Genomic DNA, 23,855 nt, shown 5'->3' on the forward strand with positions numbered 1-23,855 from the left:
CCTGGGTGGGTGGTCCTCCTGTGACCGTGACGATTCAACTGTCCTGAAGGTGCGGCCGTCGTGGGGACGGCAGAGCATCGCAGAGCAGCTGTGGACAGCACTGGCCTCACAACTCAAGTTTCACGGACAGCCCCTGTTCCCCTTATCTTGGAGTCCCAGTGGTACCCGATGTCTTCAGGTCACTACTGTGTCTTTAGTGTCCATCACAGTGACTGACACGTGGCAGGCACCCAATACATGTCCAGTATCTCACTCAATGGAGCAAGACTGCAAAAGTTAAACACAGATCGTTTCTCAAGACCATCTACTCAGGTTCACAAGCTGAGTGGCGTTAGCTGCTGAGGAGAAGAAACACAAATGGTGTTTGTCCCGAGCTGTCGTTTACCAAGTGACCCCTTTGTTCCAGGGGATGAAGAGGAAGCTGAGACCTCCAAAGCCGGAGCTGCATCTTGCTCAATGCCCCCGTCAACAGCTGGGATGTGGAAGTGGCGTCAGGCGCCCCTCTAGCTTGTTCTCAGGGGCTCCCACCAAAGATGCTGTCTGGCCGTTCACGGCTTCCCAGGACTCCGCTGCTTCCCTCCGCTGGTCTCTCGGATGTCTGGGGCAGGTCCTGGGTCGGTGTAGGCGCGACTGTCAGCAACCTTGCCATACGCCTGACGGCTCTGGGCTACTGAGACACGCCGGAGTAGACGGCTGACCACTGTCAGGGAGCCTGTGTGCTGGGAATTCCAGGGGCCAGGACTCTAGGCCCACAGTGGGTGGTGAAGTTAAATACACCGTAGTGCCAGGTTCTCGGTCCTGTCGCGGCTGAGGAGTCTGGTACGTGTTCCCGTCCCTCGTGGATGTCCACGTCGGGCTTTGGCCTGTGCACACCCCTTCACGCAATTTTATCCTTTTAGCGTGACTTATATAGCAACACCCAACAGTGTTGAGACTACAAAGCCACATTTGCTAGAAAATGTAAACAAAACCAACCTCTGTGGCACGGCTCTTTTTTATCGTATAGCGTACCACCCTTTGTCTCGTAATGCGAGTATTTTGCCACGATAATAACAGCTATTAGTACTTTCTGAAAACCTCCTATGTACCGATCTAAGTATGAGGCATTTAAAACTGGATCTCAATTAATGCCAGTGAGCACGATCACCACCCCTCACACAGTGGAGGTTAGGGATTCGCACGGGTCACCCGGCCTCTGAGAGAAAGGCAGGGCTGTACTTCTATTGCTGCCTGGGTGGGCGGATGCAGGGAGGTGGTGTGTCCACGTTTCGGGCCTGGCGCAGTCACTGCCTGGGCTGATCCACATCCACTCCACTCCTGCTCTCAGCAGAACTTTCCAGAAGGTGTGCGTTAAAGGAGGAAGAAGGACCTGGGCCGTGGGTTAGGCACAGCTGCTGGGCTGTGACCGCAGACAGCTTCACGGAAGCAGACAAGGAGGGAGGAGGCCGCTGCTGACCGCCAGGGGGATGAGACAGTCTGAATCGGGGGGGAGCAGGCAGGGCGGTAGCTCTTCTTGACCGAAAAACTTAGGAGTCCTAGAGGACACTCTCATGCCCATTCTAAGCCTCTCGTGGTCTTCCCAGGCCTCCAGGGCGTTTCTGTAAGGCACCCGGACTCCCTGGCAGTTTCCCTTTCCAGGTTACCAACCACGTAAGAAACAGTGAGAGGCAGAAATAAAAGGCACCTTTTGCGACCTAAAACCTGCCAGAACGTGTGCCGCCTGCGACGGTGCTGGCCTCAGAGTAAGCATCCCGGGGGGAGCCAGGCAGGGCCGGGAACCGAGCACGCTCACGGGGGCGCAGAGACCAGCACGGGCTCCCACGCTGGGGCGGGTGGCGCTTAGGGGAAAGCGTCCAGGTTAGGACGGGCTGAAGAGCTGCTCCCGTGGCCGATTTCGGAGGGGGCCTCGGCTGCGAGGCCACGCCCGCACCCTGAACCTTCAGCCAGGTGCTGGCAGGTGCAGCATCACTGGGCCTCTGGGTCTCTTCCTCTGGCTGCAACCGTGCTGACGCTCACCTGCACACCTAGCATTTCAGAACTAACTAGAGGTGGGGGTCCAGGCTCCCCTGCAGGACACGGTCAGGCACCACGACCGGGACGCTGGTGGCGGCCACGGCAGAGGAGGCCCGCCCTGACCGCTTATTTCTGAGAATAAGACTACAGGGTACATGTACCAAGACCCGTTTTTCAATTTCTTCCTCAATTAAAGACCGAGGGTAACAAAATAAGTAACAAAAAATAAGAGGAACGAATAAGGCCACGTCCACCCAAACAAGGCATTAACGGAATTCCAGAGGAAAGAGAGAGACATGCAAAAGCCGGATTGCTTCCTTTCTTTTTTTATAAAGAGAGACACAGACCCTTTTAGGGAAATGTATTTAAAAACTTATAAAGCGATCAAACATACACGCAATAGAACAGTTCTATTCCCTCACGCATGCCTTTAGGAAGGTGTTACGGGTCAGACCACCTGCCGTGTGGGAAGTAGTCGGGTAGGACAGGGAGGAAGCCAGAGGATGGCGGCCAAGCCCCCCCTCCCCCCAGTAACCCTTCTGCTAAGAACGCGGATAGTGACCCGCGACGCCCCGCGACGCCCCGCGGCGCCCGCAGCCCGCACTGCGCCCCCTGCCGGACAGAGCGCGGGCGCTGGGAATCCAGCCGGCTTGCGCCTCCGCTCCCAGCCGCCGGCTGGAGCCCAACATCCAGGGGCCCTAAAGCAGTCTCTCTCTCTTCCACAGTGAAACTTTTTCTTTCTTTCTTTCTTTTGGGGGGGGGCGGGGGGAAATATTTCCACTGGAGAGATTCCTTCCCCCCACTGTATCAGCTTAGTTTGCTTTGAGTTGCTGTTGGAAATTTCTTGAGGGATTTTTTTCCTTTTTCAGCAGATGAGTCAAAAACGCTGCAAAGATTAATTTAAGGCATAAAAGGGCACAACCAAGCGACGAGCAGAAAGCTTAGAGTGTACAGGTTTCAGTTGACGCAGGAGGTAGACAGCAGGGGCACGGACCCCCCTAAAAAAAGTGTGCGAGGAAGGCAGGGGCGAGAGAGGAAGTTCCCAGATACGCTGCTGCTCGGAAAACGTGAGAGGCTTAGAGATGCTGCATTCGGAAGGTTAATGATCTGCTTTCCCGTATTAAGGAGACACAAACAAAGCAAGGAGCGAGTTAGTAGAGATGAGAGCGCGCCGTCCGCCGGCGGGAGCAGGAAGTTAGAAGGCGTCCCCGCGTGTCCGCGCGGCCAGGGCACAGGGTGGATGGAGCTGGTGACCGCAGCGCAGTGGCCGGGAGCCCAGAGTTAGTACGAGGACAGCGGCGGCCACGCGGGAGGTTTAGCAGAAGAGCCGCGGGACAGAGGCAGCGGGGCGGGCGGGCGGAGGCGGCCGGGCGCTCTTACCCCATTGCTCTGGGTGGACTGCACGGACTGCTCGCTGGCCGAGGAGCACGTGCTCATGCGGTCCGTGTCCTTGCTGGGGGCCGCGTGGCGCTGCGCCTGCCGCTGGAGGGAGTCACTGTCCCCCGGGAAGGTGAAGGAGCCGGGCCGGCTGGCGGGGGAGGCGGGGATGGAGCTCCAGAAGGAGCCCCCCTTCTGCAGGGGGCTGCTGGGGGGCAAGGGCTCCTTGCCGAACGGAGAGGGGAACGCAGCGGAGAGAGGAGAGTTCAGAGGCGAGATGGCCCCGGGCCTGGGCTTGCCCGGCGGCAGGGAGCCCGGGCCGCTCCGCGCCTCCTTGGCGGGTCCGTCCTGATGCGCGCCCGCGGCATTCCCGGCCGCCTTCCGGGGGCTCTCCAGCACCTTCATCTTGGGGATCGGCTCCGCTTCTCGCTCGGGACCTTCGGGCTCTCCGCTGGGGGGCGCCCTGGCGGGCTGGCCAGCCTCCGGGGCGGGGCTGCTGCTGGGAGGAGGCAGTGACGGGCCGGGAGTGGACATACCTGACATCTTGTCTGCCTCTGCCTGGTTCGAGGCTGCAGAGGAGACCAGCACGGGGGAGTGGTGTCTGACAGGCTGGGGGATCCGGGAGGGCCTGCTTCTGCTCGCGCTGGGGAGGCCGCCGCAGCTGCCGGGACCGCCACTGTGGTTGCTGCCTGCGCCGCTGCCGCCGCCCCCGCCGCCGCTGGGGGCCCCGCCGCCGCCCCCGCCGCTGCCCCCGCCGCCGCCCCCGCTGTGGTTCCTCTGATACTCGATGGGTGATGTCAAGGCTGCAAGACACAGAAGAGACTCAGTCAGGGCACCGAGAAAAGGACGGTCACAGGGGAGGAGGGAAAAGGGGGCACGATGAATGGAGAGGGAGCGCTGGCTTAATGGCCCAGGGTCAAGTCACAGGGTGGCCACCAACTTCCAGTCACCGTCATCCAGAAACACCCACCCACCCTCCAGGCAGCAGGCTGACACCACCCATCAGGGAAGGCAAAAGAAAAGCTCTTAAATTTAACTACTCTCCTGTTCATGAACGAGTTAAACTGGCCCCGTGGAGGGCCGTCTGCGTGTGCGAGGCGGGAAGGAGCAGAAGTGCAGGGTGACGGAGGAGGTGCGCTGCCGCAGGGAGAAGTTTACTGCCCAGGATCAGCCAGCACAGCCTTAGCATCTCCGCCAAGTGAAAAGGAGTGGAATCGGCCTGGAGCATCCCAGGCAGATGGCCAGGGTCAACGGTGAGGCCCAGGGCTGCCAGGGGAGATTCAACTGGGACTCCACCGGTACCAGCTGGCTCCCGCGCTGGGAAAGCTTAGCCCAGCTGCCGCAAAGGTCTTCGTTAAACCAGGGACCAGTCAGGCAAAGAAGAACCTGGCTGGGGGTTACCCCACGCGGAGGTGGTGTTAGAGACCTCCATCCCGGGAAGGGAAGGAGCTCCACAAACCCTTGTGGGTGGTGAAGCTGTCCCATCTCCGGGCTTTAGTGAGTCAGTTACAGCATCACCTGCAGGAAAAGGCAGGAAGCACGCCCAATAAGATACATGGAAACTAACACAGATTCTTAAAGAGCTAAAACCTTTGAGACGTGTGACAATCAGGTGTAGCCCCTTCCTGCCTGGGAGGCAGCAGGCGGATGTGAAGGAGCATTCTGGAGCCATACGACGTTGGACAAGCTCTGTGCTGGCCGTGGCCCCCGCTCACAGGACGGGAGAGCAAAGTGGGGAAGCAGGCCCGGAGCCCCCTCTATTCCCGACCTCCTTCAGCCCCCGGGAACAGTATCATCGGTCTCTAGACTGAGCGCCCAGGAAACGTGAACAGCACGGCCCACTCGTGCCTGCAATTCGGGAGGCAGTTGATTTTATTTTAAAGAAGACGGTAAAAGTTTAGAGATTTCCCAGTAGTTACCTGCTATGGACTGGCATTCAGTGCAGTACCTAAGAGCTACACGTTTCAAGAGACCTGCATTCGCTCTCAGTCACGGGAGCAAAACTATTTTCTCCATGCACAGGAGCCGTCCCCCGCACTGGCCAGCCCCAGCCATCCAGTTCTAACTGCACGTGGAAGAAATGCTCAGTCTACAGTCTGGACGGGAGCCTGGAGTTAACACCCGGGCAGCTGATGACCCCTTGGCCAAAAATGCCACGTGACCTTGACTTTTCACTGAGTGCCTGTGTTCCTGAATGTCACTCGAGATATGGGGGTGGTTTTAGGTGACAGAGAGATTACAGCATCCTACTGGACCGGGGTGTAGACACGGAACACGGACATGGAGAAAAGGACAAGGACGTGACATTGAATGAGTATCTAGCTTCTCACTGAATTTGACGCTCTTCACTGATCACCGAATTAAAACCAGAGTCCAAGTCAGCGGCCACCAAGAGAAGCCAGCAGTTTCAGGTCAGGAACATGAAGAGTCGAACTGTCTGCAACTGTCTCCCTGTGGAGAAGGCCTTTCCCTGAGGTGGCTGCCACCTTACTACTGTCCTGTGTTCTACTGTATTATTACTGTATTGCTCCTCTAAAATCACTTATGTCGTGGAAGTGGGAAGGAAAAAAGATGTCTTGTTTTTATAATGAGGAGGGTGGTGCAGATGTACAAGGTGGTCAAACACAAATTTTAAAGTTGCACGCAAGAATGTCTCCAACGTCTCTGGCCAATTACATCTGCTGCCTTAGTTTTTCTCATGCATTTCTTTCCTAGGACAGGGCTCTGGGCGCATGTGGTACGAGAGCCTGTGGGACAGAGTGAACAGTACAGTGGTGAGGGGCACATGGCTGCTCTGAATCTCGACTTTGCCACCAGCGACTCGTGGGACTTGGAGTGAATTACGAATCCACTTTGTGCCTCAGCTTCGTCATCTATAAAATGGGAATAATATCATTACTTGCCACTTTGGGTCGTTCTGAAGATGAAATGAAGCAGTATATATGGACAATGCTTAGAACAGAGCCTGGTCCACAGTAAGTGCTCAGTAAGTCCTGTCATTCCTAGTCGTGTGTAATAGGGGAGAGACGAGAAACAGGAATGTGTACATTAGGGAAAGAAAACACGTGCCCAGTAACAACACACGTTACCATTTAAAAAATTGCGCTGGTTTTCTAAAATCTGGTTGATTTCATGGATCCACGCTTGCCGAACACTTGGACTGGACGAATGCAAGATGAAGGTCTCCACCACGTCCCCCGTCCTTGACGTCAGAGCAAATTTACAGGGATCATTCTCCACGTTTTCCTCCAGGCAAAGGCAACTCACCTTAAAAAAAATTAAAGCATTAGTCACAATGGCCAAAAGGCAGAAGCAACCCGAGTGTCCGTCAACAGGTGAATGGATAATCAAAACGCAGTCTGTATATACAAAGGACTATTATTCAGCCTTAAAAAGGAAAGACACTCTGTCACAGGCTACAACACGGGTGGGCCTGGAGGACATTATGCTACGTGAAGTGGGCCAGCCACAGACAACACTGTTATGATTCCACTTAGATGAGGGACCTAGGTAGTCAGATTCCTCGAGACGGTAAGTAGAAGGGTGGCTGCAGGGCTGGAGGGATGGAATGGGGCGCTAGTGTTTAATGAGGATGAGTTTTACTTTTACAAGATGAAGAGTCCTGGAGATGGATGGTGGGGATGGCTGCACGACAGTGTGGATGTACTTAATGCCACTGGACTATACTCTTAAAAATGGTTAAGATGGTAAATTTTATGTTACGAGGCACCACAATAAAAAAACTAAAGCACGTTTATTTCCGCTGGTCAAGTGCAAAGTGACGTTCATCCTAGGTCAGAACTGAAACCACCACTTTTTGGTTGAGCTGCCATTTTTACTGCCTCAGAAATCATTGTCTTGCTTTTTCATGACTCCTTTAACTCAGGTACATGGGGATGACCGGGGGTTTAACTAGTAGCTTAAACAGTTAACTAGAAAGGTTAACCTGCTGGGACCTCAGGCCTCCTCTGTCTCACCTTTGGTTTGTCCCCTTTACAAGACTCAGGGCCATTTGCAGTCATTTTATTTGTCTTTTTCTTCTATCAGAGAGCAAGCCAACCTACCTTGTCCATCCCTACAGCCCCTGCCCAGCTCTGAGGGCAGAGCAGGTCCTTGTTGAATGGAGAAGAGAAGAAGACCCTGGGTAAGCTATCCTCTGAACTTAAATAATTTTACATGGTCCTAGAGAAGACGGAGCACAAAAACTAACCAAGATGAGGTCTTCTCATTATGGTAAAAATGAATGCTGCAGCCACATGTGTAAGACGTCAGCCACTGGGGAATACAGACCGTAGACAGATGGAGTGAATTTAAAGGTTCTGAAACGTATTAGAAAATTCTCTAAATATTTAATAAACTGAAGATCAGGACATGTCATAATTAAGAAGGAGACAGTTTATCAGCATGATGGGTACATGCGTTAACCCATGAGAAAACAGGCAAACACAAGTTACCTTGATACTGTTCTTAAACAGGAATCCTGGCACGGAGAAGCCCTTTTTTTTATCGAGCGGCTCACTGAAAATGACGATCTGCTCAAAGAGGAACACCCGCCTCTCTTTGCATCGAGGCAGAAGCCCCGTGTCTTGGTCCGTGACCAAGAACGTGTCCTGCAAGAGCAGCTTGCCCTGGGCAACAATTTTACCCTAGAACACGGAGAAGGGGGCAAAGAAATAGGAGAAGAAAACATTGCATTCGAAGTTAAGACATAGGAAGTTCTGCTTTTTGTTTTTTAGCTTTCCTCCCACAGAATGCTACATTTTAAACATATTTTTCTTGTCTTAATTTATACAGCATAAACATTTCTTTCACTAAAATGAGGTCTTAGCTCCAAACAGAAAAATCATCTAAATAAAATTCTTGGCAACCTCTGTGTAAATCACTGGCCTCAGTTACAGTCAAAGACTGAAAGTGGATCTAAGGATCTAGTTCACAGTGGACGAATGCTTCTCTAGGTGCGGTCCGCGGCCCGGTGGCACCAGCACCCCTGGCGGGACCCGCTCACAAAAGCACAGGAGCCTGGGTTTTCAGAAGCTCTCCAGGAGAGCCTGTGTGTGCTTTTTGGAGAACCACAGCACCAGCACGTTAAACCCAAATCTCTAGCAAAACAGTAGGCAAGAAAAGTAAAACCTTCCCGTCTTCTTACTCAACAGTCAAATTGAAAAAAAAAAAAGAAAGAAAGGCTTCTGGTTCTGAATATCTTTAGGATACTAATAGGTAATATGTAATCTGAGTAGACTGTCAACTCATAGAAAAGTCTGTAGGCTAACGATGAGCACAGTGACCCTGGGGTCAAACTCCCAGGCTGACAGACGACAGAAGGACGGGCCCCCTGCTTTCCACTACGCCTCATGCCAGGGAAGGAAACTCCGCTCCTGCAGCAGCACAGGGCCCAAGAGACAAAGCAGAGTCCTGCCTGTTCCCGCCACAAGGCGCTGGGCTTTGAGCAGAGGAAGGTACCCCCCCAAAGCAAATCAAATGCACCAAAAGAAGGTGAAAGAAAATATCAATCAGGTTGAAGGACGGTGAGAGACGCCAGAAAACCAAGCAAAAAGGATCAGCTTTCTCCAGGTGGAGACAAAGAATCCGAGACCAAAGAAAGTGATGGCAGCCAGAGGCCGAGGTTAAAGAAGAACAGCCGCATTACGTCAAATCCTTGCAGCCGCCCGACGTTCATCATGTCGTTGCAGCGCTTGGGGACGATGCACATGACCTCCACGGCTCTCTGCGGGGTGGGGTGGGGGGAAAGCAGAGTGAGCGTTCAGTTCCAGAGGGCAAGGCTGGAGCGCTAACCCTCAGATGCCGCTCCTCCATCAGTTCCTCCCCGTTCCCGCCCGCTGGTGCGCAGAGGGCACATCCGGGGCTGGGTAGACCCGCCATCACCCCCCGCCCCCCCCCCCCCCCCCAGGGACAGGCTGGGGATGAGCGGGGATTGAGAAGGGAGCCCAGGGCCCGGGGGTGTTAAGTACCTCTAGTTCCGACGTATCCAGGCTGGCTTTTTTGGAATACTTGAGGAAGTCCTGCAAGGGAAATGGAGAGAAGGGCATGACAAGGGTGATGGTCGCACAGCAGTAACCTTTTTGATCACGTGAGATGCCAGGCGCTGGCTAATCCTCATTTTTTCCTCCCAGTAACACAAAGAAAAGGTATCCTTTTGTGTATTTCAAGACACAGTAGAGCAAAGTCAGACCAGATCTATCTAAGCGGGTCATGGTTCCTGTTTCACTCCAAGACAAGCGCTCATCTCTCTTTACATCCAGGTTCTAAGTTTTATACATGAAGGAATCTCAACACCTCTAACAGTCACTTTTATGGTGGAAAATGGTGTGACTTTGTCTTCAGTGGTGCTTAGGAGTTTGAACCAATCAAGGGCCACTGCTGAGCCCATAGAGAGGAACAGGCAGGGATTAAATATTTGATTTCATCTGGAGCCCCAAGAAGATCAGAAGATACGTAAGGTGGATAGAGCCCAAGATAGGTCATTGGTATTCAAGCTCTGTGGTGGGGAAAAGGCTCACTTTCACGGACCTTTGGCTCAGAACCTGATGTAAATGACAGTGTAAGGTGTCTTATTAAAGTTTTAAAAATTTACTCAAATATTACAAATCAGAAATGACAAGGCTGCTTCGTATTTTTTATAGAAAAGATTCCCGTCACCTGCCAAGCCCTTCCATCCCCTCACGAGTCTTGTCCTCCCGCCAAACGGGCTCCTGCCCCCAGCACGGGCACCGGCAAAGCCTCACCTTCAGCAGCAGCTGGTACTTCATGATTCTCTGCACTGGTTTGATCAGCAAGTCTGTGAGCTGCAGCCTGTGGCCGAGGCGCTGCTTTAAGTCCTGTGGTTTCAAAGTAGAAAGAAGGATCGTAAGTTTTGTCTTTTAAAGTCCCTGTAACTGTCAGAAATGCTAACTAACTACACTGCAGTAGAAGTAACTACTTCTAGAAAAGAGTAAAAAAGAGAAAAGATGCCACGCTGCACACAACCAACAAGTGCTGTGCCTTCGCTCAGAATGTCCGAGTTTGACACTGAAAGATTTCTGAGCTGTTTTTCAAAAGCGTCTTTAATGCTTGCCTAAAATGGCCTTCTCTCAATTGCTTTCTTTTATTCATACAAACAAATATTTTATTTCTAGGCTAAAAGTCTAGATCATGAATTATTCTGAATTTGAAATGAGCCTTAAGTTTGAAATTGATTTTTAAAACCCCATATTTTAACCATGACCCCAGTCCTCTGAATACTAAGGGATATGATCACAGCTTGAATTTACACTCATTTCTCTGATTTATAGGAAAGAAATACAGGTTCAGAACTCATATAACTGAGGCTAAATTTCCTGAGGATTGCTTAATGTCCTGGGAAACAAATGATATTTCAATTTTTTGAAATCAACTGTAACAAAGGATTCAGAAATACTTTGTTTGTAACTTAGGTCTTACCTCAAAAAAGGTATCGATGTATTCTGAGACAATGTGCTCAGACTTTGGTTTATTTTGACAATAAACTATGTACATGTGCAACCTTCTCTCCTAGGAATGAAAGGCACACAGATGGGTTAGAACACAGGTGCACATGCAAGTGTCAGCTCATTCATAAAGGAACGTTTCTTAAAACCCCATACTTCATCCAGCAAATACGAGAGGCAGTGAAAGGACACAGTTCTTAATGTTAAACGAAGAATCATTCTCCCCCTCTTCAAACCTTGCCAGTGGTCCCAGAAAGCCTGGCTCTTTTCAGGAGGTTAGAAAAACCACTTTAGTCTCAAATACTGAAGGCAGCGAGCCATCCCTTAATGCCCTGCTCCTCAAAGTGTGGTGTGCACACCCCTGGGGTCCCTGAGGCCTTTCGGGGACCCATTAGATCAAAACTATTTTCCAAACAATACTAAGCTGTCATCTGCCCTTTCTGTTGCGCTACCATTTGTAGTGATGTGCAAAACCAGTGGTGGGAGAAACTGCTGGCATCTTAGCAAATATCTTTCACCGCTACACATGCCAGTTTCACCTAAGGATGTCCTTGATGAAGTGATAAAAATTCGTTGTATTAAAACTCAGCCATGGGGACTTCTCTGGTGGTGCAGTGGTTAAGAATCCACCTGCCAACGCAGAGGACACAGGTTCGAGCCCTGGTCCGGGAAGATCCCACATGCTGCGGAGCAACTAAGCCCGTGTGCCACAACTACTGAGCCTGCGCTCTAGAGCCCGCGAGCCACAGCTACCGAGCCCACGTGCCACAACTACTGAAGCCTGAGCACCTACAGCCTGTGCTCCGCAACAAGAGAAGCCACCGCAATGAGAAGCCCACGCACTGCAACGAAGAGTAGCCCTGCTCACCACAACTAGAGAAAGCCCGTACGCAGCAACAAGGACCCAACGCAGCCATACATACATACATACACACATACATAAATAAATACCAAAAAAAACCCTCAACCATGGACTATACATCTTTTTAACGTTCCTGTGACAAAATGCAGATCCTTGTGACACTTGTGCCATGTGCTACAGTAGTCAAGGAAAAGCCCTCGTGTGGCTGAGCCATGAGCTGAACCGACTGCTTGTTTTCATGGACCATTTTTACTTGAAAGAATGATGGACACAAACTATAATTATTTACACGTGGGTATCTGGTAGGCAGTTTCCTGAATATGAATAAAATAAGCCTGTCATTTCAAGGCAAACAACCTGCAATGTCTATTAATGATGAAAACTTGAGCTGTCAAGCAAACAATTACACTTTTGGAAAACATGGATCTGCTACCTGGAACTTGACGATACTTAAAGACAATACTTAAATACTTAAAGAACATTGACAATACTCAATGAACAAATCTGATAATTCTTGATACTGTTTATTGAAATGTTTCAACATCTGGAAGATCTGTCTGAATCAGTGAACCAGAATTTACAATGCAGGATGTCACAAGCTGGTGCAGGGGTAAAAGAGCCTTTAAGTGTGAGACAGTTCAATGGCTTCTAGTGCAACAGCAAGAGAGAAGTTCACCAATGGGTTTCAGATTCCATGTTGCGACTAACCTTTAAGAAATTCTCACTTGTTGAGTTTTGATGTAGTATCTAAGAAAATTATCTATACTTATCAGAAAAGGCTATTAAAACACTCATCCCTTTCCATCCAAATATCTGTGAGGATGGATTTTCTTCATAAATTTTAACTAAAAAACACACTACAATAGGTTCAATACAGAAACTGATATAAAAATGCATCTGTCTTCTATTAAGCCAGACATTAAGGAGATTTGCAAAAATACAAAAATCCTGGTCACTAATTTTTTGAAAATATAGTATTTTTTCCTAGAAAAACCCCCAAACTTTCACTGTTAACATGCTTCTTTTAGATACACACAAAAATTTGGTTATTATATTAAACCCACTGCACGTCTCGATACATCACCACCTGCACCAGACACTTGTTTGCCTACAGACATCCCCAAATGTTCCTCCTTCTGGTCTGGCTCTGGTCCCCTTCTGACCATCCTGTACTGTTTGTGAACTGAACAGCCAACTGGGGCCAGGTGACTGGGAAAGCTGCTCATTCACGTGTAGAAGCAACGGGGGATTTTGAGTCCAACTCGCCGACACCGTACAGTCTGATTTTATTCTTAACGTAAGTACTTTTGTAACCCACACATGAGTTCACCTTTAATCTGACAAGCCAATTACTAAATATGACAATACAGAACGGAATGTAAATAATGCTATTGTACTTACATGTTTAACAAAAAGGGATCCTAGTTTTTCTGGATCTTCAAGGCACTTCTCCAACTCTCCTAAAAAAAAGCTGAAACGAAAGGAGAAATATTAGAACCATTTCCAACTTGGCCTGCTAATTTTAGATTGAGATTTATATTTTCAAAATATTCTGTTTTGACAAAAACAATTGGGAAGTGTAAAGTATATGCTTAACAAATACAATACACACTGAAAACATTCTGTTAGGACAGAAAACAGAAAGAGACACAGGTTTACAAGGCAAGGCAGAGTGAGACATCCCTCGACTGGCAAACTTCCCTTCCTCTGCATAATCAACCTTTTTGTCTCACTTTGTTTTTAAGTGACACAAACAGTAATATCCCATCTGAATATGGGGTAAAAAATAAATGTTTCAAAGCAATTGGTCATTTTTCTTTCTAAAAACTTGGTCCTCATACCTGTGAGTTTCATATTCTTTCCATGGTAATTTTTAGGAGGCTCAAATTGGATAATAACAGATACAAAATACTGAATGTTACCTGGGCTGGCTTTATAAAGTTTTCTCAAATATTATCAAAATCAACTTCTAGGTGACACATATTAGCTTCCACTAAGATCAGAATTAGGTATGCACAGAAACAAAGCAGCTGGGGACAACCACTCTTCACTTCTTCTGGGCCACAGTAGTTGGTAAGATGTATGCCCACCTTAATCATCACTTCCATATGTTGATATTTTTATCTGGTATTTTACTAACCTGCAAACCAGTACACCAATAAATGCTACATTGAACTGTGTTGCACTTGAGGATTCAATATCCCCTAGTTCTGCGCACACCACGGCAGACACCACATTGCCGGGAGCAATTTCTCTGTCTGGTCGTCCCAGGAGCCTTGTGCTGTTTCCCCTTCCCTGTCACAGCTTAAAACCAGCCTTGGGAGCAGATGACTAGGTAACAGCACCGAATATCCTTTTTTAAAATAGGTTTCACTGTAGATTAGGACAGGTGTGGCAAGGTACTGGGATCAAATTTGATTTTCATGGGCAATCATGTCTACTTTCCCATTAAAGCTGACTTGAAAAAACTCTCTAACAGTAATTTGGATTTATTAAAGAGGTGGCTGCAATTCTAATTAGAAACGCTCACCGAGTCTCACTCTATGCAGATGTTATTCTAAGTGCTTTACATGTATTAACTCAGTCACTCTTCACAAAAGTCCCATGAGGAGGGTAACACCGTGACCCACGTTGTGCAGAGGAAAGGATGGAGGCAAAGAGAGGGGAAGCAAAGGGCTCGGGCTCAGGACCATGCTGTGAACCCAGGCAGTCAGGCTCGGTGCCCGGGCTTCCAGCCTTCCCAACACGGGCAACCTGGATGGGTCCACACAAAGAAGGTAAGAGACTTCCTCGTGCTGTGAAATGCAACCAGCAAAGGCCTCGGAACACCAATATTTCCTTTACACCAGCTACCTCCATGGGGCCACATAGGTAAGGAAATGAAATGAATCAACAAATATCCTTTCTCGTTCGCTTGGCGTGATGCAGTTTAGCGGGTGATGACAGACTGTCCACCAACGAGCATGGTATGCATTTTACGTACTCTCTGTGCCAGTCGTAAATCTGATGGATGTTGCCAAACACAATCTTGTCTTTGCCTTTCATGTCATCCGGAACGCCATCTTCTTTCATAAGTGCCATGTAGCCCTAAAATTAAATATTTAAAGATAAGATTATGTCATTGAACATGGTTGAATCAAGTAATGGTTTACTGATTGAGAGCCACAAAGGATAAAAAAGACATACGCACTGTCTTGTAAACTAACTATGTAAGAACAAAAATCCTTTGTGGGGCTTCCCTGGTGGCGCAGTGGTTGAGAGCCCGCCTCCCGATGCAGGGGACGCGGGTTCATGCCCTGGTCCGGGAAGATCCCACATGCCGCGGAGCAGCTGGGCCCATGAGCCATGGCCGCTGAGCCTGCGCATCCGGAGCCTGTGCTCCGCAATGGGAGAGGCCACAACAGTGAGAGGCCCGCATACCGCAAAAACAAAACAAAACAAACAGAAAAAAACCCAACCCTTTGTGAAATGTGTCCTTAACTGGCCCTTGAAATACAGTTACATTCATTGACATGATTTTCTCCCTAAACTATTTAGCATTCAAAGATCAAAACTCTTCTGAGGAATTGGAAAGTTTAAATAAATGTAAATGGTTTCATAAAACAAATCATCTTGTCAGCTTGTAAAGATTAAATACTTGGCCAGAAGCATATTTCCTCTGTTCTTGGTACTGATCTGATATAAACAGATTTTCTTTTCTTTTTGGATTATTTACATAATTTGTTAAACACAGATTTAACAACATACTTTTCACAAACTGATTTTTAATAACAGTTGATTAACTATGTTGCTAAAATGTGGTTTAAAACTTCTATATAACTTGAATGTGATTCAGCCTGTACAAGAAGCTCTGAAGTTTTCAAGTTACTGTTAGTAATGATTACAGACATGTCAAGCATGTTTAATCCTTTATGTTACGCAATTAACTGTAATAGCCATTACTTTTAATGGAATGTACATCCAAAAAGTATTGCCCTGTACATATTTGCAAAGTTGAAAGAATAAGTGATAAAGTTTTATATTATAAAAATAGCTGTTTGATAAGTTGAGTTTATTAATATGATTATGCCCTAAAGTTAATGGCAGGGACAAGCCTAGAGAGAGCCCTTGATTTAGTATGAAAGGCAGTGGTTTTGCTATGGGTACAAAGTGCGTATCAACTTCTGGTCAGTGAAAGTGGTGACATATTCGTTCTGTGCAAATGGCCTAGGGCGGTAGCCACAGACCAAGCTCTGAACCCAGGTGATTCAGGATGTAACTGAATCCATAGCTGGTCACATTGACTTTTCAACCAATGATGTCCTCATTTCTGTGGTGATACCCACTCTTGTAAAATAATTAAAGGCCAGATTTCCATATAAGAAATTCAAAGGCTGGAGATAATATTTACAAACTTAATTATAAAAAGAAGAGACTATGTCAAGAGGCACCATGCAAAAAAGAAGCCTTTAAAAAGTGAATACCAATTGTTGAGATAATTGGCTAAATTTTACTTTTCAGAAATATTTTGTTGGTTGTTGTTATTGTGTTTTGTTTTAGTCAAAAATATTTTTAAAGCTTTTGAGAAGGTATCAGCTTTCAACTGTCCTGTACAACACCCCCTGTGGCAACCCTCAGGGCGGATCGATACAGGTTATTACATCTCTGAAACACACACCTCCACCACACAGCCGAGGTCCCGCACATAGTCACGTTCTGTCTCCACTAATTCTTGCAAAACGTAGCTGAAAAAAAGACAGAAAAAACAGCGTTTACCACCCACAATCCAAGGAATTTTCTGAATGAATTCATCCGCCCTTTTGCTTTCGTCAGGTCAGATTCTGCAGGGGCTGCTAGGAAGTGACCTCTCAAACTTGCACAACTGGATCTCCAATTCCTGTGTGTCTCCAGTCACTTACAGGTTCATGTGGGTGACCCACGGGTGCTGCAGAGGTCACAAGACACCTCGCATTCCGGGAATTCACAGCACCGGATTCTGATCACATGTATGAGGACCGAAAGCAGGACAGACATAACTTTGTTATAAAGGCAAGATGTAGGAAGTAGGGCTTTGGCTTGTTTGTGTTTTCATGATAAAGTCATTTTAAGCTTCGCTGGACATACAAAAGAAATTTAACTCAGATGTTTAAAGCCTTGGGTCTGATCACATCATTCAGAAGTATTTCTTTTCGTAAGGTTCAGTAACCGTTTAAGGCCACTCAGATAATAGAAGACAATTCCTTGATCGGTTACAGCAAACAACCTCAGTTGACCTAAAAAGGTTCGTTGGTTGGTTGGTTGGTTTGTTCATTCATTCATTCAGCCAACACTGGCCAGGCACCTCCTATGCACCCGATGCCACTCTAGGTGCTGGGATACAGCACTCAATAAAACCAAGTCTCTGTACTCATGCAGCTGGTTAAGTTTTTTCCTGTTCTCCAAATGCAATTTTAAACCTTCTGTGATATTCTTCAAGACTTTTTAACTGAAACTGAAAAGCTCTACCACTAAGGTATGTTTCAAGCTTTGGGGACTGCATTTAATTTTATGTTATCTTCTTTTTTCTTCACAACTATGTATATAATAGAAAGTACGGCTGTTTCTCACCAGAAGTGACAAAAAATATTCTTGTATCATTCTTATTTATAAATAAAGTATAATATACAAATAGAACAATAAAAGCTGCAGCTATGGCTTACTGCACCCTCTTGAGGTTCTGTACGTTTGCAAACAAACGTACAATCGCTCGGCAAGAGACCCTGGGTCTCCTCCTCGTGTGACTCAGAGATGAATCCCAGCCACAGCTTCGTAGGTGACAAAGCCAGGAGGGTAGCCACCAAACAATGACAATGAGAACATTTCTTACTGCCGTCTCTTTAAAGAGCTGGATTTCCTCTCTTCCATCTCATCAATGGGCGAGGAGGAGGACAGAAGGGAGTTGTCTGAAGGGTTGAAGGAGGGGCTGCTACTGTCTCCCTGGTCCACGAGGAGTGAGCTGGGACGATCCTCCAGCGCCTAGAAGAAACCAGATCGCCCGTCAGGCCTCCTGCCTACACAGCGCGTGAGGCTGAAATTAGGACCAGAAAATCTCATACGTCAGAAAATACAGAAGGCCTGATTACAACACTGTAGAGTCTATGTGTGTGAAATCACATCGTATTTAGCAACAAAACCCCCAGCATTAATTCTGAAACTGAGTAAGAGGGGCTGCACAAAAGAGGAGAGTTAGAATGAAAAGAATGGTGAATTCATATCCGTTCATATATTCTGTTCCTGGTTACCAAATAATTGGAAACAATACCACAGACTGTACCCATTTCAAATCTAGCCATTTTCTTTCCAGTTATATTCCTGTCACATGAAAGCATGACCATTTCAGAAGTGTGTGCAGTCGCCTCGTTCAGGTCGGTGTACCCAGACACACTGCCCACATTCCTGGCTGGTGGACCATGCAGCAACGTTAGCAAACCTGTTTTAATTAAACAGACTCATACTTCAGTGCACAGAGATCACGCAGCTAAAAGTAATCTCTATCTCTGACACTCGCAACTTTCTTCTTCCTTAGTAAGTGGTTGCCATGCCAATCTTGAACACAACTTTTTTGGTGATCAATAAATCTGTGAGTTGAATATTGGTGACTTTTCTCCCTGGGTTAGTGTTATAATGATCAGCAACTGGTTCCTTTCTAATTGGTACCTATTAATTTTCTCTCTTAACCTGAATTCACAAAACTACCAGGGGTATAGGTGATAGTGCCTTTTTTAAAAAAATGAAATACATTTGATTTACAATGTCATGTTAGTTTCAGGTATCCAGCAAAGTGATTCAGCTATATGTTTTTTTTCAGATTCTTTTCCCTTATAAGTCATTACAAGATATTGAATAGTTGCCTGTGCCACACAGTAGGTCCTTGCTGTTTATCTATTTTAGATATAGAAGTATGTTCCTGTTAATCCCAAACTCCTCATTTACCCCTCCCCCCTACCTTTCCCCTTTGGTAACAGTAAGTTTGTTTTCTATGTCTGAGTCTATTTGTTTTGTAAATAAGTTCATTTGTATAATTTTTCAAGATTCCATATATAAGTGGTATCATATTTGTCTTTCTCTGACTTACTTCACTTAGTATGATAAGCTCTAGCTGCGTCCATGTTGCTGCAAATGGCATTATTTCATTCTTTTTTTTTAATGTCTGAGTAATACTCCATTGTGTATATATACCACATCTTCTTTATCCATTCATCTGCCGATGGATATTTAGGTTGCTTCCATGTCTTGGCTATTGTAAATAGAGCTGCAGTGAATGTTGTGGTGTGTGTATCTTTTCGAATTAGAGTTTTCATCTTTTCTGGGTATATGCCCAGGAGTGGGATTGCTGGATCATACGGTAGCTCTACTTTTAGTTTTTGAAGGAACCTCCACACTGTTCTCCATACTGGCTGTACCAATTTACATTCCCACCAACAGTGTAGGAGGATTCCCTTTTTCTCCACACCCTCTGATGATGGCTATTCTGACCAGTGTGAGGTGACACCTCATTGTAGTTTTGATTTGCATTCTCTGATAATAAGCGATGTTGAGCATCTTTTCACGTGCCTGTTGGCCATCTGTATGTTTTCTTTGGAGAAACGTTTATTTAGGTCTTCTGCTCATTTTTTGATTGTTGTTTTTTTTTTTGATATTGAGCTGCATGAGCTGTTTGTGTATTTTGGAGATTAATCCTTCGTCAGTCACATCATTTGCAAATAGGTGATAGTTCTTTTAAATTTTTCAAAAGCACCCTGGCTGGGCAGAGATGACCAAAAGGTATTTCAGCAACTTAACGGGGAAAATGTGATTTACTTCTCTTCAAACAAAAGCCCAATACAAACTACAAGAACACTTAATATTTCCTACCATATTAAAACCTCTAATGCTTGTCCTATTTCCCCCCTAAGAGTAACAGGCTGAAGCTGGCGCCATCACTGAGCACAGCTTTGAGAACACCAAGTCTGTTCCTGCAATCTTGTTCAAACCCATGGAGCTGTACAAACACACCAACTCCTGCTCTTAGTTATGAAAAAGTTAAGGAACGGGGCTTGATGGGAAAGTAGCATTCTTATTTTTAAATAAATAGCTCTTGACCTCTAGTGGAAGCACACATTTCGTGGTAGCAGCAGGGCCTGGTCCATGCGCGTGGGTCCTGGAGGCCTTGGACAGGAGACTCAGGAGACTGGAGGCTGGAGGACGAGGGAGGGAGCAGCGGCTGTCTCCTGCCCAGATGTGCAAGGAAACAGCTGAAGCTCGTTAGCTTTAATTACGGTCACTTGAACGGTGAGCAAAGAGAGAGACAAGAAAGGTTCCAGATGGCCGCTCACGCAGAGGAGTGGGCGGAGAGGCCCCGTCTGGACCTGCCCCAGTGGCATCCAGGCTCCTTCCGCTGCCTCTCCTGGACATGCTGGTGTGGACCCCGGTGGGTGGCCAGGGAGGGTGCAGGCGCACCCCAAGGCTGCAGTCACGCTTGTGCCATCCACTCCTGGCCACCCAGCGGCTCTCCCACCAACTGTGCGTGAGTGGAAAGGCTCAAAGCTGCCCCAGAGCTGGAATTACTGGGACTTTACATGTTCGGATGAATTATCTGTGGAACCTTCTGGGTTGGGTGGGTTTTTGTGGGTAGGTTCTTGTCAACTTTCCCTGTTTCTTAAATGAAGAGAGACTACCTGTGCAGACCTAGCTCTTCTGAGGTTAGTTTTGGTAAACTGATTTTCTTAAGAAACTGCCCATTTCATCCAGGTTTTCAAATTTGCTTTCAAAGCGTTGAACAAAGTAACATGTCATGATTGTTTCAATTCCCTCAGTTTATCTTTCCTTTGTAATTTCTTCTTTTGTGAATTTGGGCTGTTTTCTTTGGAAGGTTACCTGAAGTCCATATGTTTTGAAAGAACAAATTTTGGGTTTTATTTCTTACTCTATTTTTCTGTTTTCCAACTCATTCATTTCTGCTTTTATCTCTGTGAATTCATTCCTTCTGCTTTTTTAAAGAAAATTTTGTTGTTCTTCTAATATCTTGAGCTACATGTTTATTTCATTGATTTTCATTCTTTCTTGTATCTCCCTTTATATTCAGATCAACAAAGAGAAGAAAACTCCAAAGTCAAATTCAGTCCCTGCAGCTGTCAGCCACCATTGCCCACACCTTCCAATACTGATCAGGAACGTGGAGGTGGAGAGAGAGGCGAATTCCAAGGAAAGGTGTGCAGGGCGGTTTCTCCTTTTCAGACGGAATCCGCAGGTTCAGGGCGAGGAGAGTCAGTTCCCTGAACACACACCGCACGACAGCAGGACACCTTCTCCCCTCGCCTTCCCAGTCCACTGCACACACAGCTTTGGTGGGATAATGGTTCAGCATTCAAATCCGATCACGAAGTCATGAGAGCCTAAGAGACGGCCCTCAGGAAAACGAACAGGAAGACCAAGGAGCCACAGCACACGGTGAAATACGCAGGAGTAACTCAGAGTCATGGGGAGCATGACAGGGTGAAGGATATTAAAATGGTTCACTAGAGGTTTTAGTGACAAAAAGTACTTCCTGTTTGAGGATTAGTGACCAGAAACCAAGGGAGAGTTGTTTCCCCTGAAAAGAGGGCAGAATTTAGATTACATTCCATGTAGAATGAAGAAGAGATGCGCTCACCATAAAAAGCCTAAATATGGTTCTGCAACGGGGAGGGGAGGCACGAGTGAGCGCCCAGGTGGAGGGAACCCGGCTGGGAGCTTAACAAACAGCAGTCGGTTTACCATCCCCTGTTTCCAGCTGAGAGATGGGCTCAGAGAGGCGGAAGCGGTCAGTAGGAGAGTCTGAACCCACACCTATCTGATTCCAAAACCTACGCCCTTTCCACTCTGCCAACAGCTTTATGCCCGTTAACTTCAGAAGAGACACAAGTAAGTAGAAATAAGTCAGTTTCAATGGATAAAGTTTAATTATTCAGAACTTAAAAGGGGGAGTAAAGCAGTAAGAGCTGAGAGACCAGCCATAGATCTCCTCTCCATCTGAAGTCCATCTGAATTAATTACACATGAATCTCAGCCCACTTACAATGTAATCCATTCAGATACTTGCAGAATAATGACGAGCAGGTTGACAAAGTGTTGTCTCACAACATTCCTTGGGAAAACTACTTAAATTACTAGACAAAAATGATTTTAATGATCATATAACTGATGTGTATAAACGGCTGTTTTGAAAATGTTTAAGGATGTTTAAGAATGCTTGAAAACTCATTAGATATGATTTAAGCATCTTTTTAGACCATTAATCAACTTGTCTCTCAAAAAGATAGCCAGGATGTGGTTTAGCTCAGTTCCTACTGACATGATCCCAAATTTTTGACCAGTGGAGTCAAGTTCTTGACTTATTTACCAAGTCCTAGCAGCCCTCCTGCCTAATGTCTTGTCTAAGCTCAAAGCCCACTGCGTCCTTCTCAGATCACAGCACAGAACACCAAGCAGGGAGAATTCCAGCTACGGCAGGGCAATACCTGTCAGTCTGAATTTTGGATACAATTCCCCATTTGACCTAGTCAACCAGCCTCATTAGAAGCTGCTTAGGGGTGGGTGGGAGAAGAAACTGGAGTTATATACATGGTACCTAGTTAATACTGGCTTTGGAAGATAAATTCCTAACTTTAAAGAAGTACAGTTAACTCTTGAACAATGCAGGGGTTGGGATGCTGACTCTCTGTACACGTGGTTCCTCGGTATCTGTGGTTCTGATTCTGTGGATTCAATTCAGGCAGACTGTGTTGTACTAGAGTATTCACTATTGAAAAAAATCTGCATGTAAGTGAACCCACGAAATTCAAACCCACGTTGTTTAAGGATCAACTGTATACCCTTTGATCTAGCAATTCCAGTGCTGGAAATTTACCCTACGTGTTTAATCACACATATAAATGAACAATGGATGTTTATGTTTATAATAGTGAAAAGTGAAAACAATTGATATATATTATTATGAATTTATTTAAATAAATTATAGTAGATTTCTATCTCTGCCCCTTAGCAGCTGGTCAACTTTTTAAGCATTCTGTGTGCCTCAGTTTTCTCATCTGTAAAATGAGAATATGATAGTACATGCCTACCTCGTAGGGCTGCTGTGGGGAGTATATACAAAGAAACTGTCTGGAGGGAAACACATCAAACTCTTATGGAGAATGGAATGTGGGAGAGGCCGAGCGCTTTTACTTTAGGAGGTGTGACTTTTAAAAGATGTTGTAGGGTAGCAGGATATACTAGTCTAAAATGTTGTTACCATTACTGGGTTTTCTATTTCACAGGAAAACTAAAGAAACACAGAAGTTTATTGATTTGAATTAGTTAGAAACAATGCAAACCTGTCTAACTTCAAAAAATCAACATTTGATTTGGGGCTTTTATTAAATGAATCCATGTTGACCAAGTGGCAACAGAGAGGTCACAAAAAGAATAAAGCCCTTATACAGCAATGCAAACCCTTCTCTCTCATACACTGCAAACCCAAGTGAAAGATCTCAGAGACAGAGAGAGAGACTCCCAGTGGTGCCTGGGAGTCCAATGACCCTGTGCACAGCTTCGGACAAGACTGGAGTTGACCACACTGGCTATGACGGTGCCAGCACCGCAGACAATGTGGGTGCAGGAAAGGACTGACCTTGGCTCCTGGGAGGTCCCTCTAAGCCTGTGGAATGTCCTGCCTGATGAAGTCTCTGTTTACCTGGGGTTTGGGGGCTAAGACAGACAGTCTATGCTAACAGTGTGACTTTGGGTGAGGGCTTTGGTCCACGTCCTGTCTTAATCCCTGGAGAGGCAGGGGACAAGGGTGAGCCATGTTAGCTCACCCTCGTGTATGTGACTGAGCCCAAATAAAAACTCTGAACACCAAGGCTCGGCGGGGCGGGGGGTGTCCTGGCTGGTGACACCCTGCACATATCATCACACACTGTGCGAGGTGGGGAGAGTCTCCACTGGGAGAGGACAATGGCAGCTTGAACCTGACCCTCCTGGATCTGCTCCTGCACCCCTTCCCTGGCTGATCTTCACCTGTGTCTTTTCACAGCAATGAACCGCATCTGCGGCTTCTCTAAGTTCTGTAAGTCCTTCAAGCCAATTACTGAACCTGAGGGTGGGCCTGGGCTTCCCGAACT

At 46.8% G+C, this 23,855-nt stretch overlaps 1 protein-coding gene across 10 annotated transcripts in view; it reads right to left on the reverse strand.

Moving 5' to 3' along the window:
* TRIO (trio Rho guanine nucleotide exchange factor) overlaps window positions 1-23,855 on the reverse strand; it is a 372,523-nt gene that overhangs the window by 13,132 nt on the left and 335,536 nt on the right. For 9 of the 10 annotated variants that reach the window (XM_004274483.3, XM_049708367.1, XM_049708366.1 and 6 more), the window contains 11 exons: window positions 17,561-17,709; window positions 16,373-16,439; window positions 14,699-14,802; window positions 13,117-13,186; window positions 10,828-10,917; window positions 10,134-10,226; window positions 9,360-9,410; window positions 9,038-9,115; window positions 7,845-8,036; window positions 6,480-6,657; window positions 3,394-4,193 (listed from right to left, as the gene is read on the reverse strand). In XM_004274483.3, the coding sequence (XP_004274531.2) occupies window positions 3,394-4,193; window positions 6,480-6,657; window positions 7,845-8,036; window positions 9,038-9,115; window positions 9,360-9,410; window positions 10,134-10,226; window positions 10,828-10,917; window positions 13,117-13,186; window positions 14,699-14,802; window positions 16,373-16,439; window positions 17,561-17,709 (1,872 nt within the window). The remainder of the gene's footprint in view (window positions 1-3,393; window positions 4,194-6,479; window positions 6,658-7,844; window positions 8,037-9,037; window positions 9,116-9,359; window positions 9,411-10,133; window positions 10,227-10,827; window positions 10,918-13,116; window positions 13,187-14,698; window positions 14,803-16,372; window positions 16,440-17,560; window positions 17,710-23,855) is intronic. The other variant, XM_033436577.2, reaches the window with a different exon arrangement.

This window comes from Orcinus orca, chromosome 3 (genome assembly GCF_937001465.1).
Source record: "Orcinus orca chromosome 3, mOrcOrc1.1, whole genome shotgun sequence".
Classification (NCBI taxonomy): Eukaryota; Metazoa; Chordata; class Mammalia; order Artiodactyla; family Delphinidae; genus Orcinus; species Orcinus orca.